Source organism: Pogoniulus pusillus, chromosome 11 (assembly GCF_015220805.1).
Source record: "Pogoniulus pusillus isolate bPogPus1 chromosome 11, bPogPus1.pri, whole genome shotgun sequence".
NCBI lineage: Eukaryota > Metazoa > Chordata > Aves > Piciformes > Lybiidae > Pogoniulus > Pogoniulus pusillus.
The window spans coordinates 2359005-2379458 of NC_087274.1; the positions used below are offsets into that span (position 1 = coordinate 2359005).

A 20454-nucleotide genomic window follows, 5' to 3' on the forward strand; every position below is an offset into this window, starting at 1 on the left:
GTAGGGTGTTCTTACTCTGTTATTATGTGCTTCTCAATTGTGCCTTTTGCTCCTGGGCCCTCAGACTGGAATTTCAAGCCTTTTGTTTCTTGTCCTTTTTAGGCGAATGTGATTTGTATAGTGTATGCTGTTAACAACAAGAATTCTATTGATAAGGTATGGTGACACTTTTTACCCAGTTACTGCTTGAGAAATTGCTTGTGCACTGTGTTGGCAATGTGGAAACTGGATTGGATAATTAAAATGCAGAAGGTGGTGTTTGAGATCAGGTTCAGAGAATGCACAGGTGTATTATTGCTGAGTTTTCAGTCATTTCAATCATCTGACAAAGTCACTCATTAATCAACTCCAGATTTCAATTGTTTCCTCTTTTGTGGGTAAACATCACATAGATGTTAAACATGTTAGGGATTGGAAGGGACCTTGAGAGATCATTGAGTCCAACCCCCCTGCCAGAGCAGGATCACCTGGAGTGTGAGGTCACACAGGAATGCATGCAAGCTGGAGTGTCTCCAGGAAAGGAGGCTCCACAGCCTCTCTGGGCAGCCTGCTCCAGGGCTCTGTCACCCTTACAGTGAAAAAGTTTTTCCTTATGTTCACATGGAACCTCCTCTGCTCCAGCTTGCACCCATGGCCCCTTACTTGGACCTCACTGAGCAGTGCCTGACTCTGTCTTGCCAACACTGCCCTGCACATCTTTATCAACATGAATGAGGGCAGCCCTCAGGTTCTTCTTAGCTGAACTCAAGAGCCCCAGCTCCCTCAGCCTGTCCTCAGAAGAGGGGTGTTCCTCTGCCTTCAGCATCTTTGTGAGTTTTGGGAGAGAAGCAGTAGCAGTCGCAGTCACACTTGTGCACAGCCCAGTCCTCTTCCCTCTGACAATGTCTCTTTCATGATTGTTTTTGCCTCCCTGTAGGTAACAAGTCGCTGGATTCCTCTCATCAATGAAAGGACAGACAAAGACAGCAGGTGCATAAGTAAAGCTGGGACGTGTGAATTAGGCTGCACATCGATGGGTGGCAGTGGACAGCGTTGAGGATCTTAATTGTTTAAGATAACCACATTCTGAACTTAAAGTTTATGTAAGAAGCCCAAGCAACAAGAGATCTAAAGTATGTAGGTCTGGTGCATCTGCCAGCAATGCTATTTGGTTTGAGCTTCATGGGCAGCTTTTACCAGGTCTGTTGACACTTGTTATGGTACAACTGGTTTTGGTTGTGTGGTCTGTTGTGGGCTTTCTACTGATGCTAGATTTGCGTAATCCTAGTGTGATCAGTTCCTTGTGTATCATCAAGCAGCACATTTCTGTCTCAGGGTATCACAACAACTGACTGAAATCTGCTGCTGTTTAGCTTGTTGGCTGCCAGTGATATTTAGTTACATCATGGCAATGAGATGATGGCTTTTGGTGGGAGGCAGGGTGCTAAATTAGGATTAGATCTTTTCATCCTTCTATCTTTAAAGCTCTTAACCTTGTTTTTTGTTTTCAGATTGCCTCTTATATTAGTTGGAAACAAGTCTGATCTAGTGGAATACAGCAGTATGGAAACAATCCTTCCCATCATGAATCAATACACAGAGATAGAAACATGTGTAGAGGTATGCAAGACTTTCTGAAGTTAGAATGACTAACAAAAACATCTCCTTGCCAAGCGTCTGTGGCAGCTTTTTAATAGAACAGTTGTTTGATTGGGATTTCTTTATTGTTGTTGTTGTTGAAAATAAAATATTCAAATGTAAGTCAGCATCATGGTGAGTTCCTGTGGTATCTTTCTGTAAAGATTATCTAGCACTGTTGGATAATTAGAAGAATTTGACAGTAGCATTTAATATTTAGAGCTTACTCATAACTTTGCCTTTAAAATACATATTAAATGTAATATTAAGCCAGACAGGTGTCTGCAAAGTATTGAAATGGAATTATGCCGTTGGCCAATAGGCCTCTCTTTTTAAACGAGGTACAACTTCATGGTTTCTCTGTTCTTGGTATGACATCACATTGCAGTGCAACCTCCTTTATTAACTGCTGAAGAGATGCAGGGCTGGATGTTTTCCAGATAGCACTGGACCCACCAGAGGGGGCTAGACCCTTACAAGTTTGATGCTTATTTAACTTTCAGAAGAAACCACCAAACAGTCCAGGAACTGCCTAATCAACCTAAGGATTTCTCTTGCAGTGTTCAGCCAAAAACTTGAAGAATATATCTGAGCTATTTTATTATGCACAGAAAGCTGTTCTACATCCCACAGGTCCTCTTTATTGCCCAGAGGAGAAAGAGGTATTTGTACATAGATTCTAAGAACAAATAATATAAGGGGAGGGAAGTTAATTGCTTTCCTGTTCTTTCCTTTTGCGTTTCTCAGTGTGACCTGTTCCCACCACTCTCCCTCCACATGTCAAGCATCACATTCCAGAACCATGGTGATTGTTTGCTGTTGCATTTATTTGATCTTTCCTGAAGACAGATTTTCTTGTTGCCCATGTGAACTGCTAAGTAAAATGAGAAGCTAAACGTAGTGTGAACAAGCTCATGTGTTCATTTCAGTTCTCCTGTCTATCTACCTTTCACAGTAATTCCATTTATTTTGGGGAGAATACTACAGACTTGGCCTGATTTTAAGGGAAGAGCTTTTCTGAGCATCTTGTGAGACTCTGGCAGAAGGGATGAGAGTCAAGTGAAGTAGCTGGTGTTTAAGTATCACAGGTAGTTAGCTGAGTATATTGTGGAGGAGTATGTTTTTTAAAAACATTGCTATCCTGGGCAAATAAAATCTCTAAACATAACTCCCACAGTGCTGGGCAGTAGGAAAGTTGCCTCAGTCATGAGTACTTGAAATAAAAACCCAGAGAATAACTGTTTTGATTTCTTCCATCAGAGTCATCTTTATGAGTTAGTAATACTGTGATAAAATTATTGTACTGAAATCTCTTTTGGTTTTCCAAAACTAATCTGTGTGACCTCTGTGAAGAGAAGAGTCCATCAGCACTGTAGTTGTTGGGAGAGAATTGCCACTGTCTCTTTCCCTTCGCTTGGAAGGTATCCTAGCAATTATTTGTCATAGTGATAGTCCATATGATCAGTGCTTTGCCTGGTAGATGAATGAGTCCTGTGAAGATTCTCAGTGTTTGATGTTTGAAGACTTCTGAAGCCACAGTTGAAGTGCTGAATAGTGGCAGTGTGCTTGTTTAGGAGGAGTTGCCTGTAGTTCTAGAGCTGCTTAGTTTCGCAAGACCTTTTTTTCCCCTCCACCAGAAAATGTTTAGATGGAGGGGGAAAATCATTCAGTAATGTAGAGCTTTCTGTAGCAAGAAGTCTTGATTTTGCAGAACTGTTTTGTTGGGTTTTTTTAGTAACTAAGAAGTGCCACTTGCAGTCTGTGAAGGACTTGAGGCTCTTTAAGCAATTATAGAAAGACATTTAACATGGAATAATTACTTTAAAGTTATGGTGTAAATGTGCTGGGTCAAGATTTAGTTTCCTCTTGCTTTTTAGTTTTGTATATGCCTGTATGAATATCCCTGTTCTGAAACTGTGAAATGAAGGCTAGCATTAGTTTTAATGGGATTGAATTGCCTGATGTCATTTAGTGTGATCTTTTTATGTTCTAGCCTGGAAAGATACTGAACTCTGTTTTATTCCTTAGATGAAACCTGCCTGCATAAAAGCACTGACTCGCATCTTTAGGATTTCTGATCAGGATAACGATGGCACTCTCAATGATGCAGAGCTCAACTTCTTTCAGGTAACTCTTTTCCTTATATTTTCACCAGAACTGTGTCATTCTAGAACATCAGTGATTGTTTCTGAAGGAGCAGCAGTAAGGTGAACGCTAAGGGAACCAGGGCTAAATATAAAAGTCTCAAGTGAACATGAAAGAATCATAGAATCTGTAACGATGGAAATGGTTTTAATTTTATTTCTAAGTATTGTTCAAGAGACAGATCATGAAAGTGAACCAGTGCTTGTATTTAAAAACAAAATAACATTTGTACACCTTGATTTCCACCAAAAAACTGGGTTGTGCTGTGCTAGCTTATCAGCATGTGTTAGGTTCCTCTGTACACAGCACATGCTGCATCTCCTAACGTGCACTTCTTGGGTTTTGATAGAGAATTTGTTTCAATACACCACTGGCACCTCAAGCCTTGGAAGATGTAAAGAATGTAGTCAGGAAAAATGTGAGTGATGGAGTTGCAGATAATGGATTAACATTAAAAGGTAAGCCCTGTTTAACTCCTTAAAGGTAGCTTTGTGTCTCTCCACAGTTGATAGTCATTCTTCCATAAAAGAGCTTGTCTTTGGGAATGCGATCTCTGTCTTAAATCTCTTAGACTACAATAGCTGGGTACTCTGTGATATCAAAGGATGATCCAAGTGGGGAATGAGGAGGTGAATAAAGTAAGATCTTTCTTGCTTCTTGTTAGAGAGGTTAGAATCCAAGAGTCTGCTGCTTCCAAAGACCTGGTCTCTTAGATAACCTGTATCTTGTCTCTAGGCTCACTGTCTCCACCACTTGCCAGCAAGGTGTGGTGTCTGTCACGTTTTAACAGTTAGTTGTGCGGATTTGCTCAGATCAGATGATAGCAGTAAAAGGAGAAAAGGAAACAACAAACGTTTTCTTTCTGAGCATCAGTGTATCTGCTCTGCTTGTGCAGCTTACATGTGTGATAGGACTGGTGAGAAATTTTAGAGTGGTAATGGAGAGGTCTAGCCTTACTAACCAGTGAAGTCTCATTGTTCATTAAACCCTGCAAGGGGCTAAGCAAAAGTCTTACCCAGTTATACTGGTACAGGAAAACCAAAGGCAGTCGTCCACAAGACACAGGCTTCTTGTGAGGGCTGCTGTTTTAAATCATTGAAAATGTTGTTGTCCTTATTTTCATACAGCTAAGTTCTTCTAAATGTTAGTGCTGAAAGAAGCAAACAACAACAGAAAAGCAAGTGGGTGGCTCTTTGAAGGGTGCTTCTGCAAATAAGATCATTTCTGAACCTTCATTCCGTGTAGATAATGCTGCGGTGTCAGCCAGGAGGTTTAAAATCAGAATGTGTATTGCAAGCTTTGTTGTTTTCAGTCTGATTCTGATACTGTTAAAAATACTTGTTGCAGGTAAAGTACTTGAAGGCCTTGAGGTTTTGTCATTTGTTTTCCAGGTTTTCTTTTTCTACACACACTTTTCATTCAGCGGGGAAGGCACGAAACAACTTGGACTGTTCTGCGTCGGTTCGGATACGACGATGACTTAGAGCTTACGCCAGAGTACTTATTTCCCCCGTATGTGTCACTTGCTTGAGCTGTCTTTAACTTCCTTGCATTTATTTTATGCTACCTTCTGCTTTGCCAGGGGGAAAAGGTTGTTGTAGTGTGTTTAACACATCGTTATGTCAACTATCTCCCTTAGTCCATGACCACGCAGCCAAACTCATCATGTGACTGAAAATCAGGAAGAGTTCTCTTGCACCAAATCATGCACTGCTATCTCTGTAAGAGAGGTGGCAGAAGAGACTCCCAGTACAAACTTTGGGCATGAGTCTAGGCAGTTGCTTCTTCTGTGTGGCAACAAATTAAAAGAGTAGTCTGTACCTTGCCAGCTGTTTCATAGCACAGGAGGTCCTTTGCAAGTCCCCTAGTTAAAGTGAAGAGACTGACCAAATCTGCAGCTTTTTTTGGAATGTAACTACATCATGTTACATGTAACTACATGTAACAAAACCAAGCCAAACAAAAACCTGATCAGATTCCATGATAATACAATAAATATATCCTAATAGTAAATATGTGCTTTGATCTCTTTAAAGACAAGTTATTAAAGCTAAATGCAAAAGTCAAAAACCAAATGTTACCATTCCAAAGGTCTGTATTTTGAGTTTTAGTGTTTCATAAACACACTTAACATGTCTTATGTCTTGTATTTGTTTTTGTTTTCAACAAACAGGTTAAAAATTCCCCCAGACTGCACGACAGAGCTAAATCACCATGCATACTTGTTTCTTCAAAGTATTTTTGATAAACACGATTTGGTAAGCTTGCCATTTGAGTCTGTCTGTGCCCTTAGACTTAAGAGCCTTGCTTTGCTATCAGTTTGCTTTGCAAGAAGTGTGGTTTTTGTCATTCTGTTATTCAGAAGCTATCTCTGGCTTAAGCTGTGCAGTCGGCACCAGTCTGCAGTTTGTATTTCTGTCTGCAAGGGGAGATGTCAGTTAGAGTTGTGCTACCAAAGTTATTATTAACTAGCTGATATATTTGCTCCTTGTTTTAAAATAAGAGAGAAGGGTGGTTAGAGAGAAAGCAGCTGAGTGTCTTACAGCCAGTTTCTTGAATCTTGGAAGCATAGAATCATCAAATTGTTTGGGCTGGAAGAGACCTCCAAAGGTATTCAGTCCAACCTCCTGCAGTCAGCAGGGGCATTCTCCACTAGATCAGGTTGCTCAGAGCCTTATCGAGTCTCATACTGAATATCTCCACGGATGGGGCTTCAACCACCTCCCTGGGCAACCTGTTACAGTGTTCCACCACCCTCATGCTAAAGAACTTGTTCCTAACATCTAATCTAAATCTGCTCCTCTCTCATTTCAAATCATTGCCTCTCATCCTATCACTGCAGGCCATTGCAAACACTCCCTCAGCAGCCTTCTTGTAGCCCCTTCAGGTACTGTAAGGCTACTCTTAGGTCACCCCAGACCCTTCTCTTCTTCAGGCTGAGCAACCTCATCTCCTTCAGCCTGAACTCATAGGAGAGGTGTTTCTCCTCTGGACCCACTCCATCAGGTCCATGTCCTTCCTGTGTTCAAGGCCCCAGAGCTGGACAAGGTACTTCAGATGAGGTCTTGCCAGAGAAGAGCGAAATGTCAGAATCACCTCTCTTGACCTGCTGGCCACACTGATTTTGGTGTAGCCCAGGCTGCCATTTGCCTTCTGGGTTGCAAGTGCCCAGTACTTGCTTCTGTTTGGCTTCTCACCCACCAGCACCTCCAAGTCCTCTTCTTCCAGGCTGCTTTCTGTCACCTCGTCCCCTAGCCTGCATTGATAATGAGGATTGTTCTGACCCCGGTGTACAGCAAGTAGGCATCAGGTTAAAACAGACATGAGTTAAGTGATGTATGCCTGATCTCCTCCGCTTGTTTTCAGGACAGAGACTGTGCTTTGTCTCCGGATGAACTGAAAGATTTGTTCAAAGTCTTCCCTTACATGCCCTGGGGACCTGATGTTAACAACACTGTTTGTACAAACGAAAGGGGCTGGATTACCTACCAAGGGTTTCTCTCTCAGTGGACGTAAGTGTTATGTGTTACATGTGAGTAACTGAGACCCCTGGGTATGCTAATATTGTCTTAGTTAATTCTTCTTAAACTTCCACTCTTTCTACTAGATTTTAAATGGTTGAACATTGACCCAAGCAGTCATCTTTTCATAGGCATCCTCAGACAGCTTCTACAACCTGCTCAGGGTTTGGCCAGTATTTAGTGCTAACAGTGAAGTGTCTCTTCAGACTGTTGAAATCTCCCTGGAACCCTGAAGTTGTTCATTGGTCTACTCTTTAGAGATATTATGAACAGCAATAATCTATCATCAGGCATTTTCCTTATTGAAAATACAGCAAATAAGGAAGACATGATTTGCTGGGATGAAAAATGTGTATGTTGCTAGGCCTCAGGCAGTGCTGCTTCCATGGTGTTCTGCTGGTTGTTCAGACTGGAAAAAATGCCACCATCCTTCTTCAGAGTGTTTTGTCCTTTAGTACTATACAGTGTCAGGAATCCTGCATGTCAGTCTGGAAGGAGGAGGAAAAATCTGCTTCAGCACTGTGAAGATGCTAACAATTCAGAAACTTCTTTTTGTCCCCTCTACTAGACTAACCACGTACTTAGATGTACAGCGCTGCTTGGAGTACCTGGGTTATTTAGGCTACTCAATACTTGCAGAACAAGAGTCTCAAGCATCAGCAATTACAGGTAATAAAAAAAGTTAATTTGACACTACTTGAGTAGATTTGTAAATTTAAATTCCTAAGAGTAAATGGTTTCCACAAACGGTCTGTCTGGTTTCACTTACTCTTTGTTTCTCCTCGAGTCAGGCCTTGGGTTTATTTTTACGGATTGGTTTGTATGCATTTTAGTGTAAATGGAAAATTATGTCATGTTTTCACTTGTGTGCATCTTCATCTGGTGAAAAACATTTCTGCTTGTTTCCCTAAGTAACGAGAGACAAAAAGATAGACCTCCAAAAAAAGCAGACGCAGAGAAACGTCTTCCGATGCAATGTTGTTGGAATGAAAGGCTGTGGGAAAAGTGGAGTTCTTCAGGCTCTCCTTGGAAGAAATCTAATGGTAAGAAACCTGCTTATAGTCACCTGTAAGTTAAGGTTAAACAGCAAAGCAAAATTATCTTAGAGCTTGGCATATTATTGCTGAGTTTGCAGAGTGCTATGAGGGGATAGAGGATTATTGGGGAGGGGAGAATTTAGTTATTTAGCAAATAGACAAATGTCTACTGAGTGCAATAATTGTACATCACAGATCAGAGCTTTGCACTTACTTGCAGAGTAAACCACGGATCTTGTGTATTTCATTCATTAATAAATGGACAGAAGTGAGGAAGTTGCTGTGGTCTAACGTGGAGTTCTGCATTTTCAGAGGCAGAGGCAAATCCGTGCAGAACACAAGTCATACTATGCCATTAATACAGTCTATGTGTATGGACAGGAAAAATACTTACTGGTAAGGTTGTCTCATTATGTTTTGCATGTGACTGGTTACTCTTAAAATTCAGTCAATTATCCAAAGTCTTAGGCAAACAAATTTCTGGTTTAATTGTCTCCTCTTCATAAGTGTGGATTTCCCATTGATCCTTTTCCAGCTCAAATACCTTCTGGTTTTACATGTTGCTAATCATTTAAACTGAGCCTGTTCAGGACCTCTTGTTTTTGAGAGCTTTACCTGAATTGTGCAGAACCCAGACCATTGTGTTTATGCTGCAGGGCATCAAGTTATGACATATGATGAGTTATGAGCAAGCAATGAAGACTCTGTCACACGGGGTGGGCTGAAGTTAATCTGCAGTGGGTGAAATAACCCCTTAAAGCTCATTCCCCTGTGGTTTTCCTTCTGATGATAGGAATCTTTGTTTTCTGAGATCTGCTCCTCAGCTCCGTGGTTTCGCTGTGTCTGATGCACATCAGTTTCTATGGGAATCTAAAGACTGTTCATGTCACTTTTTATGCTGAGGTTGTGATTGCCTGCAGATGTGACGTTACCAGCTCACATATGTTGGCTGTGTGGTGAATTCCTACCTGTTTTTGGTTAATTCTGCCTACTGTCAGCCCATTAGTTCTACTGATAACATAAAAATGAGCCCCAAAAAACAGGAGAAAAAGAAAGTTGCACATTTCCTTTTAACTGCATAACAACAAAGCTTTCCTGCCTCTCTGACCATCTTTTTTTCCAGCTACATGATGTCAGCGACTCTGACTTCTTAACTGATGCTGAGACCATATGTGATGCTGTCTGCCTGGTATATGATGTCAGTAACCCTAAGTCCTTTGAGTACTGTGCCAGGATTTTTAAGGTTTGTGTAGTTTATATAAGCAAACCTTTACATTTATAGATATTTTCACTGGCTAAACACTTTGTGTCACTTACTGGTCCTGTCTGCAAGTTACAGCCCTGTAAGACATTCTTTATGAGTGCTGTTTATATGTGTCTGATGCATTAAAATGCAGATGTGTTACTCATACATCTGTTTGCCTATGTAAAATATTCTGCTTCTACAAATGCCTCACATTAGTACAATGAATTTATCTGCTGCAAGTAGTTCAGCTTGGGCCATTCCTGCTGAATCTCTGAATTCAGCTTGGAGAACAGACGGCTCCAGAGAGACCTTTTAACTGCATTTCAATATCTGAAGGGGCCCTTCAGGAAGGCTGGACAGAACTGTGTAGAAGGGCTTGTAGGAATAGAATCATATAATCAACCAGGTTGGAAGAGACCTCCAAGATCATCCAGTCCAACCTAGCACCCATCCCTATCCAGTCAACTAGACCATGGCACCAAGTGCCTCATCCAGTCTTTTCTTGAACACCTCCAGGGGTGGTGACTCCACCACCTCCCTGGGCAGCCCATTCCAATGGCAAATCACTCTCTCTGTGAAGAACTTCCTCCTAACATCCAGCCTATAGGATAGGATATGAGGGGGCAATGATTTGAAACTGGAGCAGGGTAGATTTGGGCTGGACATCAGAAGGAAGTTGTGCACAGTGTGAATGGTTGACCAGAGGTGTGGTAGGGGCCCCATCCTTGGGAAGATTGAAGATCTGACTTGAACTAGCCCTGGGCAGCCTGCTCTATTTGCAGGTGTCCCTTCTCACTGCAGGGAACTTGGACAAGACGACCTTTGAGGGTCCCTTCCAACTCGATGCAATCTGTGAATGTTTCCTACACTGTTGCTTTCACTTTTTCCCCTTTCCCTTTGCAGCAGCACTTCATGGATAGCAGAATACCATGCTTAGTGGTAGCTGCAAAGTCTGACTTGCATGAAGTCAGACAGGAATATAGTATTTCTCCTGCTGATTTCTGCAAAAAACACAAAATGCCTCCACCTCAAGCCTTTACTTGCAATACAGTGGATGTGCCGAGCAAGGATATCTTTGTGAAGCTGACCACCATGGCAATGTATCCGTAAGTACTGGAGCTGCTCTCACTGTCCTCCTGCATGGGTCATGCACAACACCACTGCATGGCATCGTTAGCCACGAGGATGGAGCTGCCTCACTGAGATTTAGCAACAGAGAGATAAAAGTGACTTGAGGAGAAGCTTCAAATGATTTCAAAGGGACAGCATTGGTGTGCATGCAGCATACAGCCTGTGCCAGCTGTTGTTGCTGAGGTGTTTTTTTAAGGCTTCACCCAGCTCCTGCTGCAAGCTGCAATGAATACGCAGGGTTCTGTGCTGTCCTTGCTGTGGGTGCACAGCTCAGTGTGTCAGTACTCAAATAATCTTGGTATTCTTGAGATCCTTGTGAATAAGCTGTACTGCAGCCCTCGTTGACAGTTAATTACAAGTTCAGGTTTTAGTGCACTGCTCAAAGCTTTGTGTTTTGGGTGTTTGGCACTGTGCTGCAGTTCAGGCACTGTGCTGCATCTTAGAGGTTTCTTCTTAATAGAATTTCTATAAACACCTTTTAGGGCTTGAGATAGAGGATAAGCTCACGTTCTTCACTGCACATCTCACTGTTGCTAAGCTCACTTTGCATCTCTTTTTTTGGTGGGTGGAGCTTTTAATATGGTGTTGAACCACATAAATATTACAGCAGATGGAGTCTAGTATGACAGCTGACATTTGCCTTAAATTAAATAGAACTAATGTCACTTTCACCCAAAAGAAGAGGATTTTTTAAAATTTGATTTCTTTTTAAATCATGACCTTATTGAATTCTATTTGTAAAGCTTTTTGTTTTGGTTTTGTTCTCTTGGATTTATTTTGTAGCACTGGAATACTGGGAAAACCACTAAAGTGCAGTATTGACCCAATGTCTTGTCATCAATATTCCTGCTTCTCCTTTAGTTTTCAAGCATGTGCCTTTGGTAGGGTGGGAGAGGTAGAAGTTCCTGTCACGTTGTCCAGTGTGCATTCCAAGTGATAGAAAATGTGGCTTACTTTCCTTTTGAAAACAGGGTGTTACCTATTGCTGTGCAGACTTCCTCTGAAGCCTTTAGATGCTTTCCATCCAAACCCAAACAAATTCAGCCAAGGTTTTCCTTCAGGCTGCATGCTTTGCTATTCAGATCTGTGTGTGGTGGGAATGCCCAAGCGCCCAACTCATGGAACATCCGACCTCAAAACTCTGCACAGCTGTAGTTATACCCTTGCTTCCCCAGTGTATTTTTTTTCCTCCACTCCTTACTCATTCAAATGTACCCTTTTTAATCCTGAATCTCTCTTGGTTGTGGCACAGCCCTAATGTGCACCTGATTTTATGAGCAAGATTTCAACTCCTGTCCTTCTGTGTGTTTTCGCAGCCATGCCCGGTTACGCTGTATGTGCGCCTGCAACAGGTGTACATTTTGCATCTGTCAGAACTTCCTCAACTCAGACTTGCTGCAATCTGTAAAGAACAAACTCTTCACTGCAGTTCTTAACAGGTCCTTAACTTTATTTACTAGGTACCAGGTGTGCTTTGAAAATAAAGGGTTTTCTGCAAAAGCAATTGGTAACCTTATGCACTGCAGGTTTTTCACTCCATAGCCACTGAATAGGCAGATGCTTCATTTAATAATTATCATGAAATTGTCAAACTTGGTTTAACTTTGAAGGTGCCTTTGGTCTTGTGAGCTTAGTCCAGTGATTTCTTTGAAATGTGACCAATTTGGAAGTTGATTCAGGCACTTAGTGATTACGCAAATGCTGTGGAAAATTAGGACTGTGTTTCTAGGGAGCCAGTAATGGACATGAAGTGGTGTCTGTAAATCTGTGTAATGTGTCTCTCTTGAGACATTATAGGTTTGCTTAGTATTGATCAGAGGTACTGCCTCTTAGATTGCAGTTGCACAAATGCTTTCTTTAAAGGCACAGCCTGACTCTAGCAGCATTGTATAACATTACCTGTTTGCATTTGCTAGTTGCTTGGTATTTGGGAACTCCTGGAATGTGTGTGTGCTGTGCTTGGTTTGCTCAGAGTGGCTATTTTGTGTAAAAAAACATAGAGCTTTAAACATCCAATTCCTCTCTGAATGAAACATAACATGTCAGAACGGTTAAATGTTTGCAGGCACTTTGGGAAAAGCAATTGGTAAAGAGAGAGAGCAGGTTTCCAGCATTGAAAACAGTGCTATACCTTGTCTTGTGTGTGCTGCAGGCAGCTTCTGACACACATGATTTACTAACACCTCAGCACGTTTCATCTCACCTCAGCAATTGGGAGTTCAAACCGAACAATTTCGTAGTGCAGTGGCTCCATCCTTTATAGCCTTCTTGAAGGCAACTATGATAAATGTGATTCTTGGAGGCAACTATGATAAGTGTGTCTACTTGAAGGCCATGGTTAGGAGACAAGCTGCTGGTCCAGGTATGTTATTACTTCTTGCTGCTTTCAGATGTCACTGCTCCAAGTAAGAGTGGCTGTCTCCTTTAAATGCAGGTTATGCACACATAGGAGGTCTGCTGTTACACCCACCTGCAGTCCTGAGCCTCTCTGGGGAGCACTACCTTATCCAGGAAAAAAGTATTAAGCAGAGAGAGTTCAGAGAAGGGTGAAAACTCATCAGCCTAGGAAAGATTGAATATCAGTGAGCCTGCTTGTGCTGCATCTCTTCAACAGAAATCCCTTAGACAAAATTCCCTTACAACAGCAGTCTCTGTGGATATTGTGCTAAAACTTCATTCAGCAGTCACTCCTAGAAAATCCCAACCCTGTTATTGAGGCTAAAATCACCTCTATAACACATCCTCAAGCTGTTATGGCTTGTTCCTCTTGTTTGTACCAGTGGGTTTTTGGAGTCCTGCATTAGATGTTGCACTGTCAAGGACTTAAGATGTTAAAATCTTTTTAGAAGAAGTCTTGGGATGCTGCCATTCCACACCTTGTCACTAGATAGTGTGGCAGAAGCACAGGAATCTACTACAGCCTCAAAAAGTTTGTCCTGTGAGGAGAATTCCTCATAGACTATTCCACTGAACCTACAAATTGGAAAAATGATTTGCTAGAATCTCTTTGCCTACAGTCACTGAGTTAGTCACCAGGGTTTGGTGACAAGTTTCCAACATGTTCACCTGGTCTCATCAGCTCTCTTCCAAGTCAGCTCTTCCTGTTTCTTGACCAAACACCTCCCCAAAGGTTATTCCCCATCCAGTATATGAACTGCTGTCTGACTGTGCGAAGGTCTCTGTGAGCAAGAGGGAATAGCTCCTAATTGTAGACCGACGAGGGGAGAGGTGGTTTCCTTGTTTAAACATGTCAGCTCCTTAGATGTGTTCTTAAGCTAATGATCTGTGATTAGGTCAGACAAAGGTTGGAATCAAGGAGGGCTTTCTGATGGAGTTTATATAACTTTTCTTATTTTGCCTTTACAAGTGCTTGCATTTGGTCAGATGGTTGGCAAAAGCTGACTACTGATGAGTGGAAGGTTTCTCAGGAGTACTTGTTCTCCTGGTCCCTTTCTGTCCTGAACCTTTGGGCAGTGGAAGTAGGTAAACCTGAAAATTCCTGCGTTATTTGTTGCTAGGTAATGCTTAACCACTAAGACAAAACATCCATTTGAGTTTGAATATTCCCACTTTGGCCGTTAAAGGAAGAACATTGCCTCTGTGCAACCGAGCACCAGCCCATGCCCACCTCCAGTTTCTCTTTCACAGACTTCAGAGGATGTCCCAAGGGTCTGCAGGCAACCCCAAAGGCATGTTCGGAGACATGGCAGTTCAGTTTGGAGATGTTTGTTATGCAGGAAGAAGAGGATTGTTGGTTTGAACTACCCAGGATCACCCTTTGTCGGTTCTTAGGCAGCACTGCACATGCATGTCTGAGACTTGTTCCTCTGCTATTCTTACATTTTTTGATTTGTTCTTTCCTTTAGATGTTCATTTGTATTTGTCTGGCTGGCACTTAATCTCTTTTTCTACATTGTTTTACCTCACTGTGAAAGCAAGGTTTCTGCTTATGTCATTCTAACCTTTGGATTTGGGGGTTTTTCAACAATGAGCTTGGATTTTTGGCTTTTTTTTAACTCCAGAGCATCAGTTTTAAGTGTTTTTCTGCTTTATTGGGTTTCAGTCATTTCACTTGTTGCCTTTTGCTTGCACAGTAGTGCCATTTTCCTGTGAGCTAAGTTAATTTCCAAACAACCGAACTCTAGTGCATGGGAATTGTGGTGTCCAGGTAGGCAGACTTCTCAGAGCATGTTTTTCTTCCACCTGAAGTTTTTTATACTGTGTAACAGAAGTGAAATTCTACTTGCACACGTTTCAGGAGTTCTTTGGAAGATTATTTTTCCTTTCCTGTGAAGTTTTCCTGTAACAATGGGAACGTTTTCAGGCTATACCCTAGCATTTTTGTCACTACGAGTACAAAGATTGTTTTCCAAAAGCATTCAGTCTGGCTGCAGAAATCTATCTCCATGCTTAGGTGTCCCCCAAACCAGGCCAGGGTACCACTGTTCTACTTGGCTAGCTTCCTCCTCTCAGCTGCTTGGTGCCCCAGACTGAGCAGAAATTTGAAGCAGCACCCCCTGATTTCTCTTCAAATAGAATCTATTGAATTAGCACTTGACATTCTTTACCTGTTTGTAGATAAGATGCACTTGGAGCTGTTCACATTTGAAATGATTAATGCATGGGGGGGAAGTCAAACTGCTGGAGTTGGTTTGCATCTGAAGAAAATATGTGCCTGGAGGGCAGCTGCAGCAGCTCACGCGTGCTAGGCGATGCTTTTGGAATCCAACTGCTTACGTTTTACTGTTGGAACCTGTTGTCTGTCAGAGCAGGCTGCTGCTGCTTGCTGGCTGTTTGAATCTGCTTATTTTGGTGTGAGTAGCCATGGAACTAGTTTGGCCTCACTGCTGGGCTTTTAAAATGCTTTTGTAGTTAATTCAGGAATGTTTTCCAGCTTTTGTGATTAAGCCTTCTCAGACTTGAGATTCTTCTGCTGCTGACACAGGCAAAGTGTCAGCACTGGCCCCTAACTCAGCAGTTCTGTGTGTAACCGTGGCAGGCATGCTCAGCTAACCTCTTGAGGAGTGCATGCTGCAAACTTTTTGAGAGTTGTTAAAGCCTCTTAAAAGAAAGCCTGCACAGATTTCAAAGATCTCAGTCAACAAATGGCAAATTGCTTGACTCACTAGGAAGAGTAGGTTGAACAAAATCTGTCTTTTTGTCCAAAACATACATTATAATCTGATTACTTTTTTGCCAAAGGCAATGTCTCTAGACTCGCTTATCTGCATGGAACTGGCTGTGTGGTTAAATACACACACCAATTGCCTTGGGACTTCTGAAAGATAGTTATTGTTGCTCCTAAAAGTTTCAAACACAGCTTTATTTATGGCCTCCTAAGTACTACTGTGTGTATATGGGCAGATCCATGTGGATGTTCTACCCTTGGAGAGAAGTTCTCTAACATAGCAAGGCAGGAATAATTTCTACTGCTGGTGAAATGTAGTTTCATAAACACAACTACACTGAAATAAAACCTGTCTGTTATTTGCTGAAGAGGTAGAGGTTTTCAGTATGCATCGAGAAGTTTTTCTGCATTATGGCCACCACTTTCAGGTCAGAAATCCTGTGCTGGGTGAAATCAGACATTGATCCTCTTCTCTTATTTCAGACAGGGTTTTTTTTTCCCCTTTAAATGCAGCTAAAGAGTATCAGAGATCAAAGTTGCAAACATGGAGTTTATGACAGCATAAGGAACATTTCAGGAAGAAAAACTGGATTTTTTTTTCAAAGCAATTTAACATCCACAGTGTTCTGCAGTTCAGGAAGGATTTTAGGATTTTGGATTTTTTTGAGGCTCAATCCAATAATTTCTTACTGAATTCAATAGATTTACTTCAGGTTATAAGGCAAAGCCCTGCCTTGATTTAGTTCAATTATTTAAATGAATCTGTTACTGGTAGGCTTAGAAAAGAGATCAGAGTTGATTTTCTCTCCCTTTAGACACAAAAAGAGGATTTTGTCATGACTGAGAATGTATTAATTGTTTTTAAAAGGATGAAGTATGCTCAGCAAGTTTCTTGCAAACTATTAAGTACAGACCTGTACCAAAGTCAAAATGAGGCAAATTATAGATAGGAATCATAAATTCTAGATGTGATAGTGCTTTATGAGGCAATGCAGAAGCATTCGTTTGCATTTTTAAATGGTGCTTTGCTCATTTAAAGGGGTGGGGTTTAAATTATATAAATAGTAGGACATTTGAATTGACCAAGTTGAACTTGAGAGTTGTTAGTTACACAAATACCCAACACAGCTTGTCACAGTCTATTGAAGTCATGCTACATACATGTGAGTTATTTTCTGTACACAGGTAAGATTTATAATTCACAGAGCTGAAGGCAAAGGGATTTAGTAAAACACCATGTGTTAGGGATAAATTGTAGCCTTGAATGGAATGATCAACAGTAATGAGATTTTGCCAGTTTTAAGGCTGATGTGTTGGAGTCATTCCTGTGGGAGCAGCACAGGGACTCCAGCTTGTGCCTGCAGTGCAGGAGTATTGCAGCATCCTCTGGACACATAAAAGTTGAGGCTTTGGGGATGGTTAAGTAGATTTCTTTGTCCTTAATGGCATTTAGCCACATAAAATCATATTTCACATAGGTCTCCAAAAGTACAAACTCTATTTGTGCCTGTTTTTCCCCAAGCACTACGTTTTTAACAACTGCACAAGAACCAGGGGCTAGATGGCTAAAAATGACAGGGCTTTGTTATTTGAGCATATTTGAGACCCTTGCTGTTGTTGAGCCATGCTATGAACTGCAAACTGTGCATGTGTGTAAAAAGGTTAAGATCCTACATAGATGAGTTGGGGGCCATGCTGTTAGCAGACGAGGAGAGCAGTATTATGCAGCAGGTGCACGCCGTCAACTCTGTAGAAGATTCCATCTTCATGGAGTCATCTCTTGGTCCACGTGTACTTGAAGACAGGTAACAACAGCCAAACTGAGGTGCCCTTGCTGTTGCCTTTGCCCTTTCTTGCCCTCAGCAAGCCGCTTGACATCTAGTTTGCAGAGAGTTTGTCAAGAAGAACTAATGCTTGCAGGAATTAATGAGTCTGGTCTGTCCCCTAATCCAGCAAGATGTTCTTAAATAAGGTTAGGGTTTTTTCAATTCCAGCTGTTTGTTTGTGCAGCAAAGAGCCTGTTGTTCAGCATGTGGTTTAACAGCACACTAATGATCTCTGTGGCTTATATTGCTCCTGCAAGTATCCACTAAAGAATAACCTGAACTGGTTTTGTGTATTTTGATAGCAACAATTCCTGCTTTATTAAACAGCTTCTATGCCGGAGCTCTGCAGGTGCTCTCTTGTGCACTCTGTATGCTCAGGACCTCTGTGTGCTCCTACTTCCTACTCCCTGAGTACCCGATGACGACTAACATAGGCTAAAATTCTTAGGCTAGGGGAGTTCTGTTCTACCTCAAACAAAAACAAACAAACCAAACTTTGCTGTCGTTTAGGAACTTCTTGTGCTTTGAATTATGGCATTTCTGGTAACTTGTGTTAAACAGTAGCTCCTGCTTTCTGGTAAGCTGTCATACTTGAGACTACTTCGGAGGATGGCCAGCGTGTTTAACTGAGCATGCTCACAGCCCTCTGCAGTATCTGGGAGAGTTGGGTTGTTGACTCTCTCTACTGTCATGCAAGATGTGGCTTTTTCTGTCATACAGTCACTTCATACTCTCGTTCCATCGTGTCTCTTTCTGTTGATGCCATTGTCACTGCTTGTTCACTGGCACTTTCTCCTAGCTTTCAGCTTGGTATTGGATGACTGTTTCTATTGCTGTTCTTGTGACTGTATTGGGAAGAAAGGGATTTACAAGTGGTCCTCCTTTTGATTCTAGCTTTTGGAAAAATATTGCTTGCTACTTGTCAGTAAACTTTTGGGGAGGGAAGAAGTATAAGTAGGTATTCAATGGACTGAGAAGTTTTTTCCCAGAAAGCAAACTCAGCATTTAAACCCAAGGGTTTTGCTGGACAGAATTGTTCTCAGTGTGGGTTATTAATTATTTGTAGCTATTTTTGTTCCCCTTTTCTGAATGCTTGCTGGTACTCTGCAAGAAGACACACTGCCCTCCCCACATTCGTGGTTAATGATCTGCTCCTGCATTTCTCTTCAGCTGTGTGAGCTCTTGACTTTAGGGAGGTCTACTCGTGCTCAGGGCTACACATCAAGTCCTAAGCTCTTAAGCAAAGCAACAGGACAGCGTTAGCGCTTGTCAGGCTGAATTGTGAGCTGCTGCTTGCCTGTGACAAGTGTAGTGATGAATTTCCAAAAGCAGAGTAGCGTAGCACAAGCTGTCTGACGTTGCTGTCGTGGAATTAACCTGGTTGTGTATGTGTGCTAAATTTTAGGCACGTGACACAAGCGGACCTCAAGAGCTCCACGTTCTGGCTCCGAGCAAGTTTTGGTGCTACTGTCTTTGCAGTGTTGGGTTTTGCTATGTACAAAGTGCTACTAAAGCAACGGTGATCTGAGAAGAAGCACATCTGGCCCTACCAAATCAAAACTCCCCACTTTTATGTACATTCTGAATGCTTTAAATTCTGCTAGAAATATTTATATATGCAGAGTTACTTTATTAATATTTGTAATTCATGCATAAGATTATTTTAAATTATAGCTCTAACTAAGGTATTATTGCATAATGCGTGGAAAAAAAAGAGGGGGGAGGGAAATTGCATCTTAACAGCCAGCTTAAATGGCTTAACTCGTGAGGCCAAAAGGGAACCTGATGTAAATAACCTGTACATAGTAAAGCAGTAAGACATTGCTTCCCAAAAAGCTATTCAAAATGCTGTCCTTGGGTGTCTCACCATGGTGACATACTGCTGTATAGTTGACATTCATTTTCAGTAGAATAGGTTCAACTCAAGGAACAAACTTCCTTAAGGATTGCTTTATTTATTTCACATGAATCTGCAGTGAGTTAATCATTTTGGACTATTTAAGCTGTACCAGGCAGGATGGGTGATTTTCATTCTTACCTGTTACTTTTAACTCACGAACAAATTTCCCCACTAATTATGTATTCCAAGAAGATGTCACTGTTGCAGTCCTGGCCTGTGATTTTGTACCTTACATGACCAGGGACATACTCGGCAGTCTGATTTTTCTTTTAAAAGAAGAAACAGAAACCCTGCCCCCAGATCAGCTTCATCTGCCATCTGTAAGTTGTGTTTTTCATCTCCCATTATGTTGTGTTTTATAACCCTTCTCATCCGATGGGCAAACTTGTATATGATAAATGTTTATAATTCAACCAAGTGTTGCTGTTTAATTTCTCACCTCTGTCAGTCATCCCTGTTGAGAGCTGTGGATAAGATAAAACTGAAATAGTACACAGTGCCTATTCTGCTCTAGTATATTAGCTGCATGGGTCACAGTGCATTCTGTTACGGGCTGGAATTACCTAGAGACACAGCTTTTTTTAAAGTAAATCAAGTAAATCAAACTAATTCCTCATGACAAACCTATTTTTCCATTGCTGGCCTTTTCGAGTATTTCAATAAAATAACTGTGTACTGTGTTTGTGTTTACCTTTTGCTCCTTTTTTCTCCTTCCTCAGGCCCTGAAAGGTGGTCCCACCAAAATCTGCTCCTTTATCCTAGGGAGCAGTTGTTGGAGCTTAAAGGCTGTGCAGTTTCTCTTGAGTTATCTGAGAACTTCTGCCGCCAGTGGTGATAGTTTTGTGTCAGAAATCAAAAGCAAGTTCAAGGGTATTTTACAGGAGAAACACAAAGGCAGAGTCT

At 41.6% G+C, this 20454-nt stretch overlaps 1 protein-coding gene across 3 annotated transcripts in view; it reads left to right on the top strand.

The window, feature by feature from the left end:
* RHOT1 (ras homolog family member T1) overlaps positions 1–20231 on the top strand; it is a 28974-nt gene extending 8743 nt beyond the window's left edge. The window contains exons 5-21 of one of the 3 annotated variants that reach the window (XM_064150545.1): positions 103–156; positions 917–969; positions 1491–1599; positions 2178–2279; positions 3646–3744; positions 4112–4220; positions 5154–5274; positions 5936–6020; positions 7129–7274; positions 7852–7952; positions 8196–8326; positions 8633–8716; positions 9444–9563; positions 10470–10672; positions 12014–12136; positions 17487–17630; positions 19057–20231. In XM_064150545.1, coding sequence (XP_064006615.1) covers positions 103–156; positions 917–969; positions 1491–1599; positions 2178–2279; positions 3646–3744; positions 4112–4220; positions 5154–5274; positions 5936–6020; positions 7129–7274; positions 7852–7952; positions 8196–8326; positions 8633–8716; positions 9444–9563; positions 10470–10672; positions 12014–12136; positions 17487–17630; positions 19057–19174 — 1902 coding nt within the window. In that variant the 3' untranslated portion in view covers positions 19175–20231. The remainder of the gene's footprint in view (positions 1–102; positions 157–916; positions 970–1490; positions 1600–2177; positions 2280–3645; positions 3745–4111; positions 4221–5153; positions 5275–5935; positions 6021–7128; positions 7275–7851; positions 7953–8195; positions 8327–8632; positions 8717–9443; positions 9564–10469; positions 10673–12013; positions 12137–17486; positions 17631–19056) is intronic. The other 2 variants (XM_064150543.1, XM_064150544.1) reach the window with 2 other exon arrangements.
* The last annotated feature ends 223 nt before the right edge of the window (positions 20232–20454 follow it).